Genomic DNA, 24,012 nt, shown 5'->3' with positions numbered 1-24,012 from the left:
CACAATAGATTAAAAAATGGTATCTGTCATAGTGAATAGATACTCTTTTAAATTTTCATAGAGATTTTGGCCTGTATTGTAATACTTGGCCTATAAAGTAATATTTACAACATTTGTGTTAGAGTAGGGCTTCATAAAGGAAACCTAAGTTCAGTGATTCAGCCAACAATGTGGCTGAAATATCTCCTGCCTTGCTTTATCTCTCTTGCACTTCCTTCTGGTGTTTCCACAAATACACATTCCCATTCACTCTCCATTCACAGTAATTTTAATGGCTCTACTTAGAAATATCTTCATGAGAAAATCAGTTAACATTTGATTTTCCTACTTTCTCACAGATGGAGTATAAGGAAGAATATTTGGGTGAGTGAACTGTTATTTTTAATGCAGATATTGAGCATCCAGATATAATTTCTCACAATGTTAGCAATAGGGTTTTGTTTTCTGGAAGAGAGCAATGAAGTGGCAAGAGTTTAACACTACCCCATACAAAGGGGGACTACAAGAGCAGTCTAACAGTCTTTAGTTTTAGTGCAGACACTGGCTACCCAGGTATCTTTTGCATTAATTGCAGAGGATTGGGAAAGAGGTGAGGAAGCTTTCTAGGGAAGCCTTCCAAAGTGCTTTTCAGCTCATTTACTGGAACAGATTGATATGGTTATACAGATTCACAAAAAACCCATCTGCTGCTGTGTGCAAGATCTGGAATCTCCTGCTCAAAGAAGAAGCTGGTCTTCCAAACACAAATTCCCAGTGTTATACTTTGCCACTAGTGATGATACCATAAGTCACCCCAATAACAGAGTCCAGGTATATGATCTTAGTTGGGCACATACTGCCTCTTTGTGCTGTATCCTAACTGACTGCCACAAATGAGTCAGAAAGGTTTACAATGAAGTGGAAAAACTGAAGACATTCGGAAAGAGAGAAAAAGAAAGACATTTAATGCAGGAGTTTGTATAACTTTAGAATTAATTAATTTCTGGATGAGTCTGCATTGGGATTGGGATGAAGGAACATTGGGACATTGAGGGGACTTTTCATAGGTTTAAGGATTATCTGCTAACAGAAAACTTGCCATAAAACTCCTTAAGAAGACTTGCACTTGGTATATTTCATAGCTGTATTCAGTTACTTCAGAACAAAACACTTATTCTAAAGTTAGAAGCCTGCTTTTGAGCTTTTCCTGTCTCTCTCTGTTCCCAGACTAATAATGCTACTATGCCATGGCTGTGATAGCTAATAGAGACATAACTTTATAATCCAATGTAGTTGAAAAATCTACTGCCTACTTGCCTACATGAAGAACCTGAACAGGCAAATGAATCAGTACATTAGGACTCTACCTGCACACAGTGTTCCACAACAGGATGTGATCTTTTATGTGGTTTGCAGAGACAGCCAGTGAAAAAGCAGGCTTGGCAAAGGTCAAAATTGAGGCACTTCAAACAGCGATACCTGAGAGGGAAAACAAAAGGATTCATTTACCTCCCCACAAGTAAGAATTTGGTGTAAATAAGCTTGATTACTGAAAACCCAGATCCCTGGGCTCTGAAATGCAAAGAAACATCTTTGTTAGAGTAATGACTTTCCTCAACATTTTCTGAATTCAAATTATTTTGTCCAATCGATTGTGAACTTTTCTCTGAACCCACCAGTGGTTTTGGTCTTATAAATTTGCTGCATTGAAATGCAGTCCATGGAAGGAACCATTGTTCTAGCACCATTTCCTGTTTTTCAGAATGCAGTTACAACTTCATATGCTTCTTATGCACCAGCTTACTTCTATTTGCTGCTCCCTTGGAACTGTAATATTGACATAGGATTCCTAAACAAAAAACTAAAAATGCAAGAAACTAAACCTGCAAGTTTACAATTAGTGAGAATACAGTAAAAGTAAAATGCTTTTCTGAGCATTCTGGTCAGAAGGTAATGGATAGTGTTCTTTTTATACCACTATGCCATTTTATACCATTACTTAGATGACCAAGATGCTAAGATAGAAAATTTAACGAGACAGTTAATGCAATTGGTTACAGGAAAAATAACTAAGAAATGAGATACACAGGTTTAATTTGCTTTACCTTTGGACTGCCAGTTTACCTTGGGCAAGTTTTCATAGTCATGTCTGTGCTAGTGAGCTAAAAAGAGGTAGAATGAAGGCTTGAGCATTAGACTGCAGGAGTTTTCTCTATCCCTCTTTTCCCTAGTTAAATCAGATTACACTGAAAGTTTGTTACTTAGTACATCAGTTACAGCCTGTAAGGTATGCAAACAATGGTAAGAGCTAAGTACGTGGATGCTAAAGACCCCTGACACACCTGATGCCTGTAATGGGGAAAACTTTGCAGACTCTGCATTTAGCTTGGTGAGAAACCATTTCTGTAGCTGATAATCTGTAACATGTAGGAAGCCACAGGAGAACAGCAGGCTCTGATCTCAGCCAAGACAGGAATTTTTCTTCAACAATAGCTGCATTCAGAACCTAGAAAAAACATGTCTCAAGTTCATAAATTCGCTTGAAAAAAAAGTAGTGGTTCATCTACAATCTCTAATGAATGCTCTGATACTGGATTTTTCTAGCATAAATTTTCCATTCATGTAAAATGTTACTGGGTTCCAAAGGTCTTGTAACAAATGCAGGGGTCCTCAGCAGTATCTTACTGAGAATCTTTTCTTTAGATACAAATCCTCCCATACTGTGAGACTGATGATCAGCCCTGCTTCTTAAAAGTAGATACTTTGGGATGTTATGTGGTGATACATTTGAAGTTTTAATCAATCAGCAACATTCAGAATAATTTCCCAGGATATCAGAATTTCACTCACCCCATGGAAACAGTCATGAATTGCAATTTCCATACAAGACAGAGTGCAGCCTTCTCCCACAATGGCTGGGATCTACATCAAGAAGAAAGGCTCAGAAACACCTCAATAAAAAACAGATGTTCCCATCATGCTCTGCTGCAATGGTGACAGCACACAGATGGTGAAGTATCTATAGCAATGCCATTTTACACACTGTTCTGAAGAAAACCGTTCATATTCATACCATCAGTATGCAGTTTCACAGTTTAGGGTGTGTCAGAATGATTTGTTTCCAATTCACTCACTGTAATTGATCAACATACTTTGTTTCCACACTATAGTACTGAAGTGCACTGAGTTTAAATCTCAGAGGTCATTTTCAGATCTCACTTTCAGCACCAGATCAGCCGGAAATACCTGTGTGCTAAGGCAACTTGCAGCAACTGCAAGCTACTCTAGTGAGTGTAGACATCTGAAGTTTACAGTTGCTTTAGGAATAGTTTTACAGGAATAAAATTACAGGACCTGTAAGCTCAGGCAACATGAACACACAAAGGCATTCACTAATACAAGTGATTATTTTGAGAAAAGGGACAGAATTTGATTATTTTTACCTTCCTTACATGATAGCTTCCTATGTCCACAGTGTCCTATCAACTTCAGTCCATTAAGGTAATCAAACATAACAGGTATCAAACATGAGGAAAAAGCCTCCTAGGTTAGTACACTCCTACAAAATCTGTTGTGTAAGAGCACTGCAGTGACATTACCTGATTTAAGTCTGTTAGCAGGCTTCTTAGGGCACTACGGGTAATCAAAGTCTCCTTCCCATCAGGGACAGCATAAAAGTGGAAGAAAGCTGAAAACAAGGAAAAACAACCTGGAATCCTGGCAGATCCTGAACTGTCTTCAAGCTATCTTCAAGCTGCTATGGTAATTGCAGTCTAACAAATAAATTCCTCAAGAAAGTTTCACTCTATTATGTACCTAACAGGCTCTCAGTGACTGCTGTGACCATACTTCTCCCTACAGTGAGGGAAAGAGAAGGAAAGTAAGGAAGAGAGCAATGAACTCATTCTTACATTAGGAAAAATATTTAAATATGTTTATACAAGAAGTTTTCTATTTAAATTGCGAATTACTAATTTAAAACCATGGGGTTTCTGTTCTTTTCTGCTAGGCCAACAGAAGCTCTACTTAAACTTTACCTCTTCTGAGGCTCTTTATCGCAAAGATGGCTACAGCTATTGATTGAAAACCATTATTTTGCATTAGCCTTTGTCTACTGCTAAGCAGTCATCATATTTTATTTTTCATGACAGAGCTGAATTTTCTATTAAAATACAAAAGGTACAATGGAAATACTCCTCAATGTTCAGTATTTCAAGCAGTGTATAAAATCATACATTTCCCACCTCTGTATTTAGCCAATAGAGTGTCTCCTGAGAGGGAAATTAAGGCAGCTGCAGCAGATCTAGTTTTGACATACCCTGTTCCAGATCTAGGAAAATTAAATAAATTGCACTACATTAACTGAGAATATAAAGACAAACTTCTAAATAACAGACTACTACTAGGAAGAAAACTTCAAAACAAGTGTCCTTTTATAGGTAAAAATGTAACCAAAGTAACATTTCAGTGATGTTATGTCTAGAACCCTTTGTCATTGGACATAACTGCAGAGTTAACTGTTCCAAGACAACATGCAATCATAAAACAAAAAGACAACATCTCCTTCAAAGACCTCACATTCTAAGTAAAATGTAATTTTATATTTACAATATATGTCCTAAAAAAGTGCTGCTCTTTTTTTTTGTGGAAAGCCTTTCCAAATACAGTAGTGAATAACGGATACAATCTGAGTTTTGCATACATCATCAGGCAGCTCCACTATGGCCTCAGATCTGCACTGAGTTTCTCTTGGGCTGATTGCATTTAATTTCACTGAAACCCAATTTAATCAAAAGGATATATGCAGGAGCAGGACATTTGGTTTTGATCGCTAGGTAATAAATAATGTGGATTAATTTAGAAACCAATTTTGTGACATAGGCACCTAATGAAAGACACTGATTTCTTTTGTGAGGACAATGCATACATCAATCAGAATCAGGAAATCCTGGAAATCTATACACAAATTGGGAAATCATGGAAATCTATATTTAAGATATAACTTCTGCAAAGCTTCAATATCATTACATAAAATTGTCTTCAAGAATCTTTAGATAAACCCACACTGTGTAAAGCTGCAATATAGTCTCTGAAGTATGACCTGCATAGGAAATTGTTGTTTTTCCAGAAATTTTAAAGAAAAAACTCCAAGACTAAAGCAAAAGTACACAATCAAACTCCTTTAAGATGTTTATGTAAGCTTATGAAGTAAACTACCACACAAACATGGAAAATTCCTATGTGCTCCTCCTATGAAATACTTTCCAGTGTTAATAGTGGGGAATAGCACCCTACAGAGAAAACATGATTAGAAAATTATAAGGAGCTTTTTCTATCTTCTATGCATGTCAAGAAACTTGTGAAAATATTTTTTTAAAAAATAAATAACAGGAAAAAGAAAACTACATAGTCCTAAGAAAGCTGACTAAAAGACCAAGATAGTCCTGTTAAGAAGATTCTTCAAAATAATTTCCCTACAATGCACACAAATTAAAAAATATTTCTCTTGGATGTTTCTAGCTTTGTTTCTTAATACAACATTTATTCTTACCCTTAACTGATTTTTTACAAAAAAAATTGATAAAATGGGACCTTAAGAAGTAGTGATCATAAGAGTAATGAATAATGGTTCTAGAAAAAATCCTACAGACCATTTATATCTCATTTACTTCCCATAAAATCTTTGCTGTGATGTAGAAGGGAAAAATTTCACTTGTGGTAAATAACTTGTACAATTAACTTAGTCTTTGTCTTTTACATCTGATACAATCGCAAACCAATCCTGCCTATAGTGAATTACAGTAGTTTCACGAATACAAGCCACACGGATTATAAGCCGCACCCCCGGTGCCTCGACAATGTTGCTGTCTTTGTCAATAGATAAGCCGCACCCCGAATATTAGCCGCACTTTTGTTCGTCGCGAGAATCCGTGCGCAGCTTTCACAAATTGGCCAATTAGTAACAGGATCGCGGCATAGCGGGCTTTACTGGCTCGGGGCGGGGCCAGGCAGGCTCGGCCCGCTCATGGTTGCCGACGGGGCCGGGTGGCCCAGCTCAGCGCCACGGCTCGGCGGGGCTGGCCGGGTGGTGCTGCTGCCGCCGCCGCCGTCGGGCTCGCTGGCCCCCCTCTCCCGTCAGCACCGCCCCGCTGCCGCGTTCGCTCGCCCGGCCGGCGGGCTGCCACCGCCGCCGCCGCCGGGCTCGCCGCTCACCCCGCGCTCGCCCCGCGCCGCTTTCGCTCGCCCCGCGCCGCGCTCGCCCCGCGCCGCTTTCGCGAGCGCCGCGGCGCGCTCGCCCCACGCCGCGCTCACCCCGCGCCGCTTTCGCGAGCGCCGCTTTCGCTCGCGCCGCCGGCAGGGCTGCCACCGCCGCCACCAGGCTCGCCGGCCGTCCCCTCCCGTCTGCACCGCCGCCGCGTTTCCTCGCCCTGACCGGCACTGCAGGCCCCCGCACCGCCGGGCTCCCCCACGCTGCTGGCCCCGATTCTGCTGGGCTTCCCCCGCTGCCAGGCAGCCCCACCCGCCGGCCTTCCTGCTTCTGCCATGCTCCCCTGCACTGCTAGCCCCAGTTCTCCCGGGCTCCCCCGCCCTGCTGGCTCAGGCTCTGCCGCCCGCCCCCCACACTGCTGGCCCCGCCTCTGCCAGGCTTTCCCACCTCAGCCGGGGCCGGCCGGGCTCCAGCTTGGCTTGGGGCTGCCGCGGGCTCTCACTTCCATGTTGGCAGCTTTTAGAATTTTGTTAATGTATTAGCCGCCCCGGAATATTAGCCGCACTTGCGGGTTTCCACCAAAATTTTGGTCAAATTGGTGCGGCTTGTATTCGTGAAATTACTGTAACTGTGTTCACAAACAATACATAAGAAAAATACACTCTGTGAGCTGTTGCCTTATCACTTTCAGAAATTTTGCTATTCACCAATCTGCTCTGCTTAGTTATGAGATGTCAATTTTGTTTCATAATTGGTAGATGAACTTTTCAAGCTTGAGAAAAATGAATAACAAAAAGTGACTAGTAAATTCCTGACTTGTGCATGGGTACTATTCTCCAGAGGCAAATATGGATTCTTTTTTAGGAGTGTATCAAAATATCTTGGAAGTCAGAAGAAGAGCTACTCTGTAAAGTTGTTCAGAGAAAAAGTCAGCATGGACTGGCAAAAGTCTGGATGTCCAGATAGTTTTGGGAACATTTTACCACTGTTTTTCTGACGCAGCTTTGTGTCTCATATTCCTACAGCTGAACTACTCTTAGTTTTTATACCAAGCAAAGCCAATCAAAATGGGAGAGTTTCACACAGAAATGGTGTGAGAGTGGTAGAAACAGACTTAGTTCAGCAGTACTTGGGGTGAGAGCTATATGATCTTTAAGGTTCTGTCCAAAAAAACATTCTTTCACTCTGTGGTACTTCACAATGGATGTACATTTATTCTTCTCACCTGTCATACATGGCAACCAGAAGGCTCAATGTAAATTCAGCAGCTCTTGGATCTACCTGGCCTGGGTTTTCTAATCTTGCTCTTTGGAACAGTTTCATCAGCATTCTAGAGATTTGCTGCATGTTCAGAGAAATCTGCTCCTCCCTCTGACTTTGCTCACTTGATAGGATGTGCTGAATCAGAGAAACGTCAATCAAATCCACTGTTGGAAAATTAAGGAAGAAATTAATGAGGATCCTTGCCTTTTCATGAATGGAAGTATGACTGTTCTTTTATCAGAAATGCTTAGCTAAGACAATCTGTAAAATGAAGCCTAAACCAGTACACCACATAAAAACAGTACCTGTGTGAATTGGTACTATCACATTGACACAGAGCATCAGGCAGATAAACTATATCAGAGTTGAGACCAGACTGAATATATTCATAGAAGAGCATCCCCAAATGAAGGAAATATATCCAAGGCCAACAAACCAGTCAGCTTCTCTGTGCTACCCTGAAGACCTCACTTGAAATATCGAACATTTTCAGCAACAGTCTGTTTCAAATGGAAAATTCAAAATTTCCATTAAATTTAGCTAAATATGGAATTGACATCCAGTAATTTCAAAGTGAGCTAGGTGACCAGGACTTTGCACAATTCTCTGCTTGCATTAATTTCTCCCTCACTTCAAAACAGGGAGAATGAACACTAACCAGGGGTTTTCTGGTCTATCACATTTCATTTTGCGCTCATTAATTCTTATAGTCCAGTCAATGCATTTTCAATAAACCATGATTATTTCCAATAAATCAGCTCCTAAGAAACATATTAGAATTTCACTTTTCATAAGCATAATAATACAGATATATATTAATAATTGTCAGTGGTGTCTACATAGCAGTGTTGCAAATTGTAAAAATAATTTAATCCTCACATAATTTTAGAATTTCACTAATGTATTTCCCTTGACATTCAAAAGAAAAAATATCAATATGTATATGAAGCACTACCTAGATTTTAAGTGTTCACAATCCATTCTGAAACTCTAAGGTGGAAAATGGGAGGGCAAAGTAGCATAATAACTCATGGTGACAGCAATGCAAATTTTATACAGATTCTCCTCCCTTGTAAAAGCACAGGATTCTCTTTGGCTACTAACACTGGCAAAGACTTTGTACTGAGCGTAGTTTTAGGGCTGTTCTGTATACGGAGCTCTGAACATCACCGAAGGCTTCTGTGAAAGAAAACAAACACTTATTACAATAGAGTGGTTCATTCAAAACTAACTAAAATCAAAACAAATTCGAAGTTTCAAGTTGGTTGACACTCTTAAGGAAAATTTGGCGGGGGGGAACAAAAACAAAAAGAAAACATTCTCTTTTTCTTCAAATAACTTTTTTTGGGGTGAACAGTCCTTGTAAACAGTGACACAATCTCTTGTAAAAATAGAACTTAACAGAGAGCACATCTACATCTTTGGGAATTAAGTTTATTCATAGATCAGAACAAGGGCTATGACAATTATGCACTGTACATACTTTTAGCCAAGATCATAATGAAATAATATTTCTTCAGGCAAATAGGTTTGCAAATAGGTTTTTCGATCAGAGATGCTCTTCTACAAGAAACAGGTTGTCAGTTTGCACAGCAGTTATTGTTTTGGATGCATATTGTTTCAAGCACTACACAAATCTGTCAAGATCAACATGTGGGACTCTTGCAGAAGAAGACAAGCCATTTACCAGAGCAAATTACTTTTGACATCTCAATTTAACAAACCCACTCAATCTGCTTGACTAAATCCCATATCCTTCCATGATTTCAGTTTATTTCTTTCACATCACTAAAGGATGTGAAAGAATGTTTTTCTGAGTGGAAAGCAAGAAATGCTGACCATGACCTACACTTGATACTTTACACGCATACCTAGAACTTCAAGACCAAAACGCAAGGCTTGTTCACTAAACTTCAGAAACTAGAAAGAGATTTATCAGTTATCCTTGTCCTCAGAGACTCTTTTCTCCCTGTACTTCATAGAGGAAGAGTTACACACAGTTGATTAAGGTTAAAGATAAGCAATAAATATGAATAAATGAGTAGAAATAACTCACAAAATACTTCACCTGTTCAGCCTGGAAAGCAGCCAATCTGTGTGCAATGATTTCCAAGAAGTAGATTAATATTAATAGTCAGCAAATTATGGGCTCTGCTGGTTCCCAGATGCTGTCTAAGCTATAGAAAGATGCCGATAGCTGCTATACCATCTGTTTAGTCCTGCTCTTGTCATACTATGTTTTGTGATATTATTTGGAGATGTAGTGTAGCATGTGATACAACGTGAAAAATGAGTTCTGACTTCCACACATCATCAGTTCTTTTTCCTCAATAAACTTTCCAAAGCCCTTTTGAAAGCAACAGAACAACTCCCACAGTTTTCAATAGGCTATGGATTAAGTTGCAAATGCTTATTTTCAAATACAAATGCTAGAAATATACACACGATTCAACTCAAACACCTTCCATTAATAAGATTTTCGAAGTGAAGGGAATCTGTTTCAGTACCATCTGCTACTTAATTCAAGTCCACCCTTACAGACAAAATGTGGCCTTGAAGTAGGGCATTCTGTGCCTGTCAAGCACAGTTCCAGAATTAAATTGTGAGGACACATAAGTAAAATAGCAAAGCATTCTAGAATTATTATTGATGAGAGGCTATTTAGGGATATTAAAATCTTTTATTTCTCATAGGAAGGGAACTTCCCCTCTGGACAGAAAACCAACATGTAATCATTCTGCTGTGAGCCAAATTTCCCCTCACTTTGTTGAGAAGCTGACAAAGGAGCTCCTACACACGTAGAAGTGTGCTGATTCCTGACATCTTCAGTTGGTTACTTGCTATTCTGCATTTTGAGGTATTTGTTCTGTGGGAGATGAGGAGTACACTGAGATTTTGCACTCAAAAAGGGAGCGTATGGCAATCCTTCACGCCTATTCCAAAGTATGGAAAAAAACCTTAGCATTTACTATAAATTAGAGATCATGGCCCTGTGTGCCTGACCATTCCACAAGACGATGTGATAATAGAAGGAAGGTGCCAGGACAGATCCAACAATAAAGGTAGGAAATCACAGCTGTGTAATTTGTCATTTAAGTGCTACAGCACAGAGATTCTCAAGGTGGCATGATTTCATTAAAATTCAGTAGTTTCTGTTCAAAAAGACACCAAAATGCCTTTTGAGAAAAGTTGGGAAAAAATAAGAAAAATCCTTACCCTGCAAGTCTGGATCCATTTGAAATTTAGCAGATGGCATTAGGCATTCTATAACAAAACAAACCAAAGTGTAAAACCACGTATTCTAGACAGAAACATATCGAACTATTCAAATTAAACTTTTTACTCTGAACAATTCACTGGACGCATTTCAGAAATTAAATTAAACAGAATTACATTAAACAAAATAGTTTTATTGCCACATGCAAAGAAATCCAGCAAATCGCAAACTCTCTGCTCAGCATAAAACAGGAGTAATTCAAGTAACTGCAAAATTGTAGCTGCGCAAAACCAGTCCTCCAAACAGTTTTAAGTACAGGAAATGAGATCTTTGTTGTGTTTGCCCAGTGTTTACATGCAGAATTACTACACAGTCCATAGCGTACAATTTCAGGTCATAAAGGGCAAATCTACATCAGACTCTTCCCAAGATTCATTGATTGCAATTACGCAAAAGTATTTTCTAAAATTTTCAAGCAGAACTGAAGTTTTAGGCTGAGCTGGCATAATTTCTTATTGAGCTGATATGGAAAGGGAAAAGAAAGCTTAATCATGAATCTACTTCTTTCAACAACTGTGAAAGCAAAAGTAGCTATGTCCCTGTAATAATGGAAACCAAATATCTCCCCTCAGGACTTATTTCACTAATGCTCTAGACTACATTATATTTCCAATTACATAAATAAAAAAATGAATTAACTGTAGTAACTATCTTTCAGCTAACACTGCAGTTGCAAAACACTAATAATGGATCTAAGTCACACAAGGTTCCAAAGGCCATCTATGTGGCTTATTGTGCAGAACAAAGGGAAAGTTTGCTAAAATACATAAAAATTAGATAGTTGGAAATTATCTAAAACTTAATAAATTTGGTGTTAAATCTGAACTTAAACAAATGTTCACTTCTTACATTTTTTTCAGTGAGAATCATTGATAATTTGTCATAAACATGATAGAATACAGTCCAATTATAAAGCATAAATATTCAATAATCAAAAATTATTGAGCCTTAATATATTTAATATTGAATATTAATATGCTTCTCACAATTTTAATTGGTGAAAGCTGCAAGTTTGTGTTTCAGTCCCTAAATTTCAGTCATAATCTAAATTTAAATACTTAAAACATTATGATACAGATTTACTTTAATAGTCTTTTTCATTCAAGCCTATAATGCCACAGTTTTTACTGTAGTCCTTATTTGAAGTAAATACCACTATGTTTCTTTTCCACTATTCTATTTTCTTTCTTACTAAGGGTTCTACAAAACTACAGTTCTGCCCAGAATTTACACAGCCTCATAAGTTTGCCTATGGATATATATTCACATGCAATATCTATGCAGATATGATACAACCGTTCCTAAAATAGCTGCAGTAGTAGGAGCCTCTGCATAGCTTGACAGAAAAGTTCATGTATGGAAATCAATGAAATCAGAAGACACAGAGCAATGAATTAAACATAAGTGTTTGGTAAAAGCTGCATGTAGCAATCTAAAAGGTAGACTTACAAACACACAGATTGCCTCCTTTATTTTCTCACACCAGAGGTACATAAAGTAAAGAAAGTTAATGGGATGAATGTAAAAATATCCAGGTTAAACTCACTTAAATTAGAACTCATTAGAATTTGCTCACTCAAATAAGAACAGATCCACTGGCTTACTGAGTTATACAGCATGCATAATCTATGAGTGTTGATACTTACCATGAGATGACCAGATCTCTATCCGGTACAGCACAATGTCTAACATTTAAATTACCCGTATGGGAAAAAAAAGACTCCATAGTCTAGTACTAGGGTATTCATGGTCTCAAAGTTAATCATGTGTTCATGTGTTTTAGCAAACTGGCCAACATTGTATAGCATCATATCTATGAACCCTCCCTCCAAAAATTTACAGAAGGCATTATTAATGTATGTACAGTCCACATTTTCATATACAAAACTTTGTGGGCAGTCCAGATCTTGACTGCAGTAGGAGTGCCTGCGTGAAACGAACAGAATCTACTTTAATGTTAGCACATGAACACAATATGAAAGCAAAAGCAGCATCTGCTGCCCAAGAAAACTGAAGTAACTTTGCCCACTGATACACTCTATCAGCCCGTGTGTTATATTTCAGTCACTTGTGTGCTTTAATAGTGAAAAACACTTAAGGAAACAAAGAAAAAAAATTAAATTATGTACAAATGTTCAGGAAATAAATTGTTATAGTTAACAACCCTGGTCCCATTAACATGAAAACTCTTACGTGCAGAAGAAGGATAACGTTTTTCTTGACTCTTAGTGGGATGTGAAAGAAAATACTTGATTATTTATATGTACTTTGTTTGCCTTACAGGTTCTCAGAATATGTACTTTAGCAAATAAAATGCACTTTGAAGCATGTTACATAATTAAAGTACAGAGAAATACAAGCCACGCAAGGTAAGGCAGAAACCTCCCAGCAGATCAACTGACTTGATCACAGAGACTTTTCTTCTTTTGAAATCAGACAACATATGATCAACATCTTAAATATGCATAAAAGAACCTACAATTACTTTTGTTTCCTATGAAGGGTGAAAACATTCTATGTTTTGTTCAAAGGCCAAAATAATTGCTTCCTCTTAAATATAGTAGCTGTGCTTACCTTCCTCTCATTACTTACTAAAGGTCCAGAAGTCAGATGACACAGCCAGAGAAGTCCAGTAGTTTTACAGCACTTAAAAGTTGACTTCAAGACACAGTTCTAAAGGTTTTGCTTTTAAGTTAAAGCTGCTCACAACAAATGCCTAGCAAAGGCCCAGATCAAAGTATCAGGTAATTGTCTAAGCAGTCAAAACAGAGAACACTAATTAATTAGTAATAAATATCCTGAATTATTAAAGATAAAACTTCTTTGATCTTTTTTTCAAAGCTTTTTTTTTTTAAATGGTTGGAGTGCAATATTTCTAAATTGAGAGGTCTTTACTAAGCATCTCCCAGTTGCTGAGAAACTGTTGCTATAGAGACTGAAAATGAGGTAGAAGCTGATACAGTAATGCAGAAAGCTCAGTGTGCTGGAACAAAGAGTTGGGGCAACTATACAAAGAAGAAAAATAGTAAGCCCTAGTGGTAATGTCCTAGCATGAAAATTGCTGAGACCAACCACAAAGCTCTTCAGTACATCCAGGTGATAGGGTTTATGAGGAATCTGCATATAACATTTGCAAGACACATACAATTTAAAGCCCTTTTCCATACATTTTTCAACAGTTGCCATAACACCCAGGTAGTAGGAGTCATCAATACTGTGAATATCCCGTACATATAACATGACTTAGAGACTTGTAAAAAAATGTGCCCCAGAAATTGCTTATTACTTATAAAATACCCAAACTTACTGATGACTAAGTCAATTGCTGTTTTACAACTGCAACCAACTTTGAATATGCTACCATATTTTAGCTTTCCAATCTTTTTTCTTTCTTTTTCTCCTAAACAAAAGTTAGGAAAAGAAGGTTTTCCATTCACTTATGCTTACATGTGGAAAGACCTGAATTTTCCTGCAGATCACTAGACAAATCCAGTTAGCACAATTTAGGATACACAAGATATCCCAAACAGCTTTTTCTTTCTGCTCCAATCCTCTGAGAAGAGAGGTTTTCAGCTGGTGACTCAGAAATCAGATAACCCGCTTATATATTGCAGGAAGAATTATTTTCCCTCTCATTAAAAGCTGGGCAGTGTTGGTGCTTGAACTGCAGTTTGTTTGAACTATCTCCAGGCAGAATAAAAGAATTCAAAGAGTAAGATTGCTAAAGCCTATTCATAGAGAAAAAGCCTAAATGTAAATACACATTAGAGAAGCTAACTTTTGTATCTTGGAGAAGGAATTACAGAAAAAACAGGTAGTTTGTAGAGACTACTGGTAGCATCCCCCTCCACTATTTTCTCCTGAGACATTTGCCTGCAGATGCTCCCCAGAAACTCAGCCAATCTTGTGTGCATACACTACTGGAAACAAACTCCCTGGAGACCACTTCCTCATTAAAGGAATGGTTCCTAACCCCTCTCTTCAAGACTTTTTACAACACTTACCTCTACAACTTCAATGTGAACTCTTCCATGAAGATACTTATCATAATATCTCAGTTCCTCTAAATGTTGCTTCTCCCCTACACTTTACATAGAACCCCACATTCTTCCAGATCCCTTGTGATATCCCAGCTTGCTGAGCTCCTCTTTCTAAGACCAGTGACACATCCCTCCTAGTCCTGTCCTAATCAGCCAGTAACTTTTCTTGGTTTCCTCATGTAAGAAGTCTACCCCTATTCAGAGCTTGAACCTTCATTTGAACAGAAATAATGAATTTATTGCAACTATATGTAACTGATTCAAAGAACAGGAAGATTTCTATTTTGTTTTAAACATATCTGATAAAAAATTAGCAAGTATAGTAACATTTCATTAACACAGTCTCCATCATTTAAGACACCAAAGAGGCAAGTAAAATTGGCTCCTCAACAATTCTGTTTAAACAAGAAATTAATTATGTTGACTTAAAACACATGAGTATTCTCTTGAAACTCATGAAGTAAATAAGAAAAACATGGAAACAAAGATGAACTTCTCACTAAGGAGATGTATAAACATATTTTTGTGTTAAAAATCAATTTTGCCTAAGAATATACTTTATTACAAAAGTACTGTTTTTCAGTACCTCTGAAAAAAATATTTGGAATAATAAAACTTCTACACTGTATGTGACAGTCCTGCTCCAAAATTTCATATGAACATTGTAGGCACTAAACCATGTTTTTGCAATAGTTTATTGGTCTGAAGAAATAAGTGGTTGGATACAAATGAAATCCTAGACTCATTAAAATCAGTAGGAATTTTACTTTGGTCTAGAGATTTAAAATGTTACATTCACACTGGTTTTGAAATATTTTTCCACCTAGAGATTTCCTGGAGTATTTTTAATGAGGAAAATACTGCAAAAGTTACAGCAATGCTAAGTCTTTCTAGTTTGCTCTTTTGAGCAATGGAAACCTTATCTTAATATGGGAATTTCCAGCATTTTCTCTTCCAGACAACTCTAGCTAAAGTGACCCAGTAGGCAAGGTTTCCAATTCTGTAAAAATAAGCAAAAACATGAGCTATTTTTGTTAGCCTCCTAAAATACTTCCACATGCAAGGAGATAAAGCAGGGCACTTTGAGAATAGTTGAACACCTGATACGGATGTCACAAGAGAAGACCACAACTAAGCACATCACTGCTAGCAGTGGGAAGGCCTCTGTTTAACATTTAATGCTGACACAAGAGGAACAGGACAGCTCTACAGAGCAGCAGTGCTATGCTGTTAGAGAGTAGATAGGGAAGGACACTCTTACCTAATTGGGAATTCCCTGTCTGGGTTAAACAAGGTGATGATTAGCCAAATAATTAAATTCTGCATTCATCAGGAATATCTTCTTGTATCTGTAGTCCTTTCCCAAGAAACAGGCATGGAAAACCAAAAGGCTTTGTGCTCAGTAGAGGCTCTGGGCATCTAACTCTGAATAGTTTCCCCATTCTTCAGCCTCTCTCTAATGGAGAAAACAGCCACTAGTACAGAATGGGTTGATATAAAAGTACTGAAAAGAATCTGAAGGAAGTGAGAAAGAAAACAAACTAGGGAAAAGGTCTGTAGGAATGAAAAATTGAAAGAAATTGTAAGAACATTGGAAAAGCGCAGGAATTTCACAACCTGAAAATAGAGAAAAAGTGAAAAAACAAAACTAAAACATGCTTTAGTGTTCATCTGCTCTTATTTTGATGAATGAAGACAGACAACTTGAAAACAAATTCAATAGAAATGGTAGCAGAGAAACGCTTGGGAGAAGATGTGGAGTTTTTATTCTGCTTCATATGGATTCATTTCGTTTATTTCCTTTAGTGCAACGAGCTTTTCCTAAATGGAAGAAAAAGCACTTTTAATACCACCCATTCTTTTAAACTGCTTTAATATCTAAAACAAACTTAAAATATGTTAAAACAAAATAATTCTTACACATTACTAGTATGACTGAAGATCACAAAATCTGATTAAGGCTGGAATGTAGAGTCTGGGACCAGTCTTTTTTAGTATTTCAATAGTACAAATTATTTTGTCTCACTAAGTGACAAATTCATGATGAAAACAGTGCTGAATGATTTAGTATTTTCTGAAAAATCCCTAATTCTAGTAAGGTTTGGTCCTCATTCATGCAGGTCCACAGCCATAAAAATGCCAAAGTACTGTCTTCTAGCATAGAAATACTCTGAATACCACATAAGCAAAATCGACATAGAATGTAGAAACATTAAATGAAAGGCAACATTTCTGTTTTGCACAAAGCCTGCAGGACTTCGGAGTGCAAATTCTACACGTGAACTTATTTTATCATCTCGTTTTTGGGTGGAAGAGCAGTTGTCTGTTCATTTCAATACACAAATACAACCTTACACATATAAATATCCAGTCTTTACCATTCCTAAGTGCACGTGTGCAGTTTGTACATCTAACACTTACAGGTCTCAGTGTTCAAAGCTGTATCACAGTGTGCCCATAGGTGGCAGAACGGGCATACAAGAGACACAAGAAACCCTCACCTGAACCAACTCGTGGGACAACCGTTCCAGAACTTTTTGGGTCGTTTCATTAATTTCTATTTCTGTCACAACTTCCCAGTTACCATTCTGGAACCTCACAGGCATACAACAGGTAATTCCTTCAGGAATGCAAAACTGACCTGAAGAAGAGAGGGGAAAAATGACAAAACACGTTACTTCTGATTACATCCTCACCAGCAACATTAAGTCCTGGAGACTTGCAAAAGTCTCCAGCTGTAAGATCTCATTAAAAATGGAGACTGCCTTTTTCAATCCACTATTCAAAAAAGAATGTCCCTTTTACTGTAACTTTGTACTTTAGTTAGATGTGCATGAATCATAGCTTCAGGTGGGTTTGGGCTGCAAGGGAGCTTTAAAGGTCTCTAGTTCAACTCTCCCGCCATGGGCAGGGACATCTTCAAATATATATGAGCCCCATCCAACTTGACCTTGAATGTTTCCAGGGTTGAGGCATCTCCCACCTCTCTGGGCAGCCTGTTACAGTGCCTCATACATTCATTGCAAAAAACTTAATTATATCTAATCTAAATTGATCCTCCTTCACTTTAAATCCATTACCCCTTGTCCTATTACAAGAGGTCCTGCAAAACATTTGTCCCCATCTTTCTTACATGACCTTTTAAGCACTGGAAGGTGCTATAAGGTCTCTCCAGAGCCTTTTCTTCTCCAGGCTAAACAAGCTCAACTCTCTCAGTCTGTTTTCATAAGAGAGACATTCATCCCTGTGATCATGTTGTGTGGCTCTCCTCTGGACCATCTCCAAGAGGTTTCTTTCCTGTGTTGTAATAACACAATTGCTGTTATCAGTTGTACATCTTACAGGGGAAAAATTATTTCCTTCATAAGGGTTAAATGGCTGCCGTGAAATATTCCATTTATTGGTTTACATAATTACACAAGAGGAGCACACTTTCATAGCCTAGGATCTAAGAACTATAAAGAGTTCTTGCACAAAACACATACATCAGAAAAGCATTTAAACTAAAAGACTAAGATATCATCTGCAAAAAGACAATATTAACCTAAGAGATGCCTGTAAAAAGTGAGCTTATCACAAGCTCTGTTAGATGTGGAAGTTATCATAAGATAAAACAAACTCTTAGCCTCACATGATTTGTTTTACAATTTTTATTAAATGAAAAATATTGATTCTAGATGGGGAAAGCTGTTATACGCAGGGCAAAGCTACAAGAGAACATATGGAACAAAATAGCTTTACCTTCACTAAGTATTCCCACAGAAATGATCTCCTCAGAAGGAGAGCCATGGTACCAGTATCGCAGTACCGTGGCTACCGCATGAGCAGGTAACACTGCCGTACAACGCGACACCCGGGAACTCAGGGTACTCTGTGCAGACAGCAATTCCGAATGGATCCATTCGCTACCAACAAAAAAATGGAGAAAAAAGGGATGAAAAACGATGATGACTGCAGGAAGAGTAGTTTCCTAGAGAAAAAAAAGAACTAAACTTGAGGAAAGGAAATAGTCAAAACTTACTCAAACTTCACTGCTGAAAGGAAGGCATTTTTACAGACAGAAAAAAAAAGGTCTAAAAAGTAGCTTAAATGGTAACAAGTCCTACTTTGCTATGAAATTAGGTCATTTACTCAAGTCATAACCTCTATTATTATTGTAATTCATATTTTATATGTAATTTAATACTCTATATGTAATTTATTTATTACTGTCTTGCATAAGAACCCAGCCATGAACCAGTCTGCCTCTGTGAGGCTGAACACGAGCCTAGAACATAGGAATGTCTGCTCTCTCTTAGTAAATGCTAGCTCTAGACCAGAGTGGCAGCTCCAGGTAGCCAGGCCTGGGAATATGTCACATCTGCTGCCCTCTCACTGCACTTTCTCTGCTACTGTTCTTTCCACAGGAATCTATCTAGCTGCCGGGTATCCTTTTCACATATATTAACAAATCATCTGTTTTGGGAAACTGACAACATTAGTATGCTCAGGCCTATTCCATGTAATTCAGGTACAGATATCTGTTTAGTACTGTTTCAAAGTTCCTTCACGTAAACTAGGCATCTAAGTCACCACCTGGACTTCCATTACTTCTTATAAACTGCTTATGATATAAGAGAAACCCACTTAAAATGTAGGAAAAATATAGTCTTAAAAACAGTTGGCAGGAGAGTCAGAACTATGCACAGCACTAGGAACCACCCAACTTGTTTTGCAGATAGAGTATCTCAACTTGTGTTTTCTTTTAGGTACAGTGCCAATCAGTAAAGACAAATCCTGGAAACAAAAACCTTTCTTGATGTTTTATTACACGATTCAGCTAAACATGGATTAAAAGCAGCTGTTTAATTTTACTTGAAAGAAATAAATCTGTACTGTACCTATCGTAAATCATATTCAACAAAGGACGCTGAAAATTAGGAGGCCCCCAAATTGCACAGTCATATCCATAAAGTTTTGCATGTGACAAATCAATGTAGTTAGACCCAGTAATATTGCCCCAAACAATCACATCTTTTACTCCTGTAACAAAGGAAAGTGAAGAGACAAATAATTTCAGAAAAATGGGCTTCAGAAATGCTTTTCAAAATTAATTATTCAAATCTGTGCCCTGCCTTGCTAGCAGAAATTTTTGATCTGAAAAGTGCAACCAAATTCTCCATAACATGAAACCTCATCACAAGCGAAAAAGGAGCTATAATTTATATCATGTTACCGTAAACAATAGTCAAAATCTAGTAAATATTTAAGTTTTAAAACAGTAACAAATAATTTTGCAAACATACATCCTGTAAAAACATAATTATATAAACAATAAAAACAATCATTAAAAAAATAAAAACTACCTGCGGAAGGATTTTCTCAAATAACCTGCTGATAGGCTATTTAGCCTATTAACTTGCTTTTCTATTTTATTAGGCTCCAAAATATCTAGACTTGTAATCAATGACCAGTTCTAGCTAGGCAACACTCACAGAATCCTGACACTGAGCAGAGCACACCTTTGCTATGCAGTGCAGAAATGTGCAAATATAATGAATCTATAACAATTGACCTGAAAATGAAAGTCCATTAACCTCAAAATAATACTACAACACAGTTCTGGTTTACTCTCATTATCTGCACAGCAGTATGTTGTCATGTTTATTCACAGCTCCAAAATAACAATACGCTACAGAGTGCAAATGCAATCTTGAAGTCCTAGTTCCCAATCTCCAAAACAATTGTCTTCCTTAGCGTATTTCCAGCATGAAATACACATCAGAGTGGTAGGGCTGTATCTCAGAGCAAGCACAAGACCTTCTGGCATTCTGTACAGCCAAGAAATTCAGTGGGTGCACCGCTGTGCATTTCTGCATGCACATCAACTGTGTTCTGAAATGAAATATGCACTCCCACAGGTGAGCTGAATTCCCAAAATGCTACATAAACATTCACCTGCTGGGTTTGTATTCAGCTTCCTGGCCAGCATGGCTTTAGCTGCACTTTCCCAGCATGTCGCAATGGCAATGATATTTTCAGGCCTAATGGATGGGCCATATGTCCTTAACATTGTTGCCTTAAGGTTTGCAAAGGTTTTTCCCGATGAAATGACTTTGACTTCACTCTTGGCATTCTTCTCAATCAAGGGAGCATACACTTGGCAGATCTCACTCACTTCTCTGATGTAGCTCTCAAGGGATTGGACTTCAAGGTTTAAGAGGACATCATCAAGAACAATGATAACATCAGCATCAATAAAAGCCTGATCTAATTCTGTGTGCTCTGAAATACTGCGGAGAAGTGGGAATGCCATGTCTTCAGCTTCCATTACAATACCGCGAAGAATTTCCTTAAACAGGTCATTGTCAAGCAAATGGATACTGATTTCTGTGGTTATCCCAAACACTTCTCCATTTGCCAACAGAGGGATCAGATGATAACAGATTGGAACTGATGCACTGATAAGAGAGGATGCAGAAAAGTTACAGTTAACAATGAACTACTGCTTGTTTGGAAGTATTACATAGACACAAAGGTGCTTATTTTGTACTTGATTACATTCAAAGATACCATTAGCTTGGATCCTTTACTGAACTTTTTGTCATTTTAACAGGTTAAGAATTAAAACAGTTGGGTCCTCCTTTCATTTGGGTGTTTCTCCATTCTGTGCATTTCAGCCAATACCATAATTTAAAAATTTATGTCTTCACAGAACCACAATTTTTGAAGTGCTCTCTTAGGACTACCAGAAATACTAGGATTTCTAAAAGTAAACCTGCAGGAGACTTTACCTACTCTAATATTTCCAACAACATTTAATGCAAGATAGTTGCACTATAAAATTTCTAGCTTATTTTGTAAATACTTGTTTTTCTCTAAACTGATCTGAGGTCTAAACAATGCCTATTCATACCCTTCATTTGAACTGGTATAAAACATAACAAAACCATAAATTATTTCTAAGTTGTATACTAATTGCCCATAGTGAGGGGTGCAGAATACAAGGCAAATCATCAAATTACAGGGATTTGTGCTTAACTTCACATTGTTACACCTGTTATACCTGATAGGAAAAAGTATATTCTTCTGAACAGAGTAAAAGTTCACAGACATTCTTCACTCTCACCTGGTGATCCAGATCTGCATAGGTTTGATAAGACTTTTAATCTCTTCATCCTCTTTTACAATTTCAAGATGTGCCTGCAGGTTCTCCTCAGCAATGTCTAACATTTCCTCACTCAGCATCATTGAAGTGATGCCATAATATTGCTAAGAACAAAAAGGATGATCTCTAATCAAACGGCAGTCCAAACTTATCAAGTTAACATTAAGGGTAGTTTTATTTTACATTTGAAGGAGGAGAAAGGAACAACAATGTTGTGAAACATGAGTTTATAGTATTAAAGGCAGCTTATTACCTGAGCATATTCCAGAAAATCATTAAGTCCTCCCAGAAGCTGACCCTTCCCTCCACGGTCCAACAGTTCTCTCCAAATGATAGGACTCTGTCGGTGCTCCCATCCATTTGTTTCACAAATGTCATGAAGCCACTGCTGACGTAAACATTCCCACCAGATGTTTTAATAAGTCACATTTGATAACATTTAAACATTACAGCTAAGAGCATTCTTAGTATTTCCTCTCAAGATACAATTACTAGGTGCTTCAGAATTTGTGAACCAGTGAGTACAAAATGATGGAGTAACACAAAGCAAGATATGGCGATACACTGGGATAGCTCACCTCAAGGTCCTGATTTCACTTGGTTGTCTTAGTGGTACAGAAGACAGCAATGTTGTGAAGCAGCGAGTAATTTGAGGATTCTTACTCAGCCACAGAAAGCAAGTAAGGTGAAGAGGTTAATTGCTTTTCACTTAACTGTTCAAGTTATTTGGTGAGGTGTCAAGCAAAATATACAAGAGAATAAATACCATAGTACTGTCTATCTCATGGAGTAAGACTGCATTTTTTAAAAGCCTTATAGGCAGCATGTTTACAGCCTAAGTACCCAGATAGGCCCATCCACACACTAAACAAACACATGATATTTAACTTTATACTTCCACTGCAATTCAAAGCCCTTGAATGCCACAAAGGCTCTTGACAAGTAACAACTCTGAAGGTATATCTAATCACAGTGAGCAAAAGATTTATAGGCTGAGCAGCCATTTACACTTAAAAAAACCCCAAAACAAACTAAAACAACCCCAGAAAAGCAAGCAAGCAACCAACCAACCAAAAACACCTCGAACTTTTTCTTGACATAATACAGCTTTAGGCTGGTCCACACTTTGCACCCATCACCTGTGGTAAAACTCAGAGATGTCAGTTGCTCAAAACATTGTAACCTTTCCTCTAACTAACTCTCATAGCAAAAGCTGCTTCTGCAGCACCTCTAGCCATATAGCAAACCATTAACAGAAGAGAAGAACCGTACCACAGGTAAGCACGTTTCTTGGTTTGTAGAGCACTGGGGCACCTACCAGCCACTCGCCCTACAATCCCTTACCTCCCACTCGTCAGGGTGCTGAGTAATCTTGTGAACCCTGAAGTTGGGCAAGTTAGTCTGGAGATAGTCAGCCAGGAGTTCAGCCTTGGCATAGTAAGGGCAGTTTGCCTTACCTGTGAATATAACAACAGCAGCAAAATTGGGTTATTTTGTCATTCATTATTAAGGGCTTAAAAGACCAAATGCTGTTTAACGCGAGCCAGTTAAGAAAGGGTAACTCTGCAGGTGAACCAGACTCCATAGCCAGCGTCCCAGGGGCCGAGGAGGCCACTCCTGGGAGGACAGCAGCAGAGAGGCTGACGCCACCGACGGGATGAGGGGGAACGCTGCCCGGGACCGGCTGAGGCTGCACGCCGTGCAGAGAGGGGCGACTGCTGCAAGCACGGCGAGCTGCCCCGCCCGGCTCCCGGTACAGGGTGCTGCTGCCGGGCTGTCCCTCCCGGCTCCCGGTACAGGGTGCTGCTGCCGGGCTGTCCCTCCCGGCTCCCGGTACAGGGTGCTGCTGCCGGGCTGTCCCTCCCGGCTCCCGGTACAGGGTGCTGCTGGCGGGCTGTCCCTCCCGGGTCCCGGTACAGGGTGCTGCTGCCGGGCTATCCCTCCCGGCTCCCGGTACAGGGTGCTGCCCCGCCCGGTCCCGGGTCTCCCCTCACCCGCCACCACGAACTTGGCCATGCGCGCGCCGCCCTCCCACGGCCGCTTTGGCGTTGCTGAGCAGCGCGCCGCGCGCCGCGGTAGTTTGTCCCTCGGCAGGTGC

General features: G+C 38.7%; 2 protein-coding genes across 14 annotated transcripts in view; both read right to left on the bottom strand.

Annotated features, from left to right (window-relative positions):
* DYTN (dystrotelin) overlaps positions 1–15,410 on the bottom strand; it is an 82,953-nt gene extending 67,543 nt beyond the window's left edge. For 9 of the 11 annotated variants that reach the window (XR_004418434.2, XM_033064392.2, XM_033064400.2 and 6 more), the window contains exons 1-9: positions 12,374–15,410; positions 10,667–10,714; positions 8,555–8,629; positions 7,413–7,614; positions 4,224–4,309; positions 3,579–3,667; positions 2,830–2,901; positions 2,322–2,485; positions 1,347–1,458 (exon numbers count right to left, since the gene is read on the bottom strand). Coding sequence is in view for 10 of the 11 variants with exons in the window: in XM_033064392.2 (XP_032920283.1) it covers positions 1,347–1,458; positions 2,322–2,485; positions 2,830–2,901; positions 3,579–3,667; positions 4,224–4,309; positions 7,413–7,614; positions 8,555–8,629; positions 10,667–10,714; positions 12,374–12,419 (894 nt within the window). In the remaining variant the exon portion in view is untranslated. The other 2 variants (XM_042779435.1, XM_033064401.2) reach the window with 2 other exon arrangements.
* Positions 15,411–15,512: 102 nt separating this feature from the next.
* MDH1B (malate dehydrogenase 1B) lies at positions 15,513–23,984 on the bottom strand. 3 transcript variants are annotated; one of them, XM_033064402.1, is made up of 9 exons: positions 23,909–23,984; positions 23,259–23,371; positions 22,168–22,302; positions 21,876–22,018; positions 20,705–21,207; positions 19,648–19,789; positions 18,509–18,672; positions 17,269–17,408; positions 15,513–16,588 (listed from the first exon to the last, which is right to left on the bottom strand). In XM_033064402.1, the coding sequence occupies exons 1-9, from the start codon at positions 23,928–23,930 to the stop codon at positions 16,532–16,534; spliced, it is 1,419 nt and encodes a 472-aa protein (XP_032920293.1). In that variant the 5' UTR covers positions 23,931–23,984; the 3' UTR covers positions 15,513–16,531. The 3 variants fall into 3 exon arrangements, with proteins under 3 accessions (XP_032920293.1, XP_032920294.1, XP_032920295.1); XM_033064403.1 differs by having other exon boundaries at positions 22,168–22,299; XM_033064404.1 differs by having other exon boundaries at positions 23,923–23,984.
* Positions 23,985–24,012: the final 28 nt, after the last annotated feature.

The sequence above is a fragment of the Catharus ustulatus genome, chromosome 7, assembly GCF_009819885.2.
Source record: "Catharus ustulatus isolate bCatUst1 chromosome 7, bCatUst1.pri.v2, whole genome shotgun sequence".
Lineage (NCBI taxonomy): Eukaryota > Metazoa > Chordata > Aves > Passeriformes > Turdidae > Catharus > Catharus ustulatus.
The sequence above is the reverse complement of the archived record's forward strand: the minus strand, read 5'-3'. Positions and strand labels throughout refer to the sequence as shown.

What these genes read in the sequence shown, in the direction of transcription:
- MDH1B (XM_033064402.1), bottom strand. Translation starts at nt 23,930, where the DNA reads ATGGCCAAGTTCGTGGTGGCGG. An exon ending in AGCACCCTGACGAGTGGGAG is followed by an intron (nt 22,303 to 23,258) that starts GTAAGGGATTGT and finishes TGTTTACGTCAG; the next exon opens with CAGTGGCTTCATGACATTTG. An exon ending in ATTTTCTGGAATATGCTCAG is followed by an intron (nt 22,019 to 22,167) that starts GTAATAAGCTGC and finishes TTTTGTTCTTAG; the next exon opens with CAATATTATGGCATCACTTC.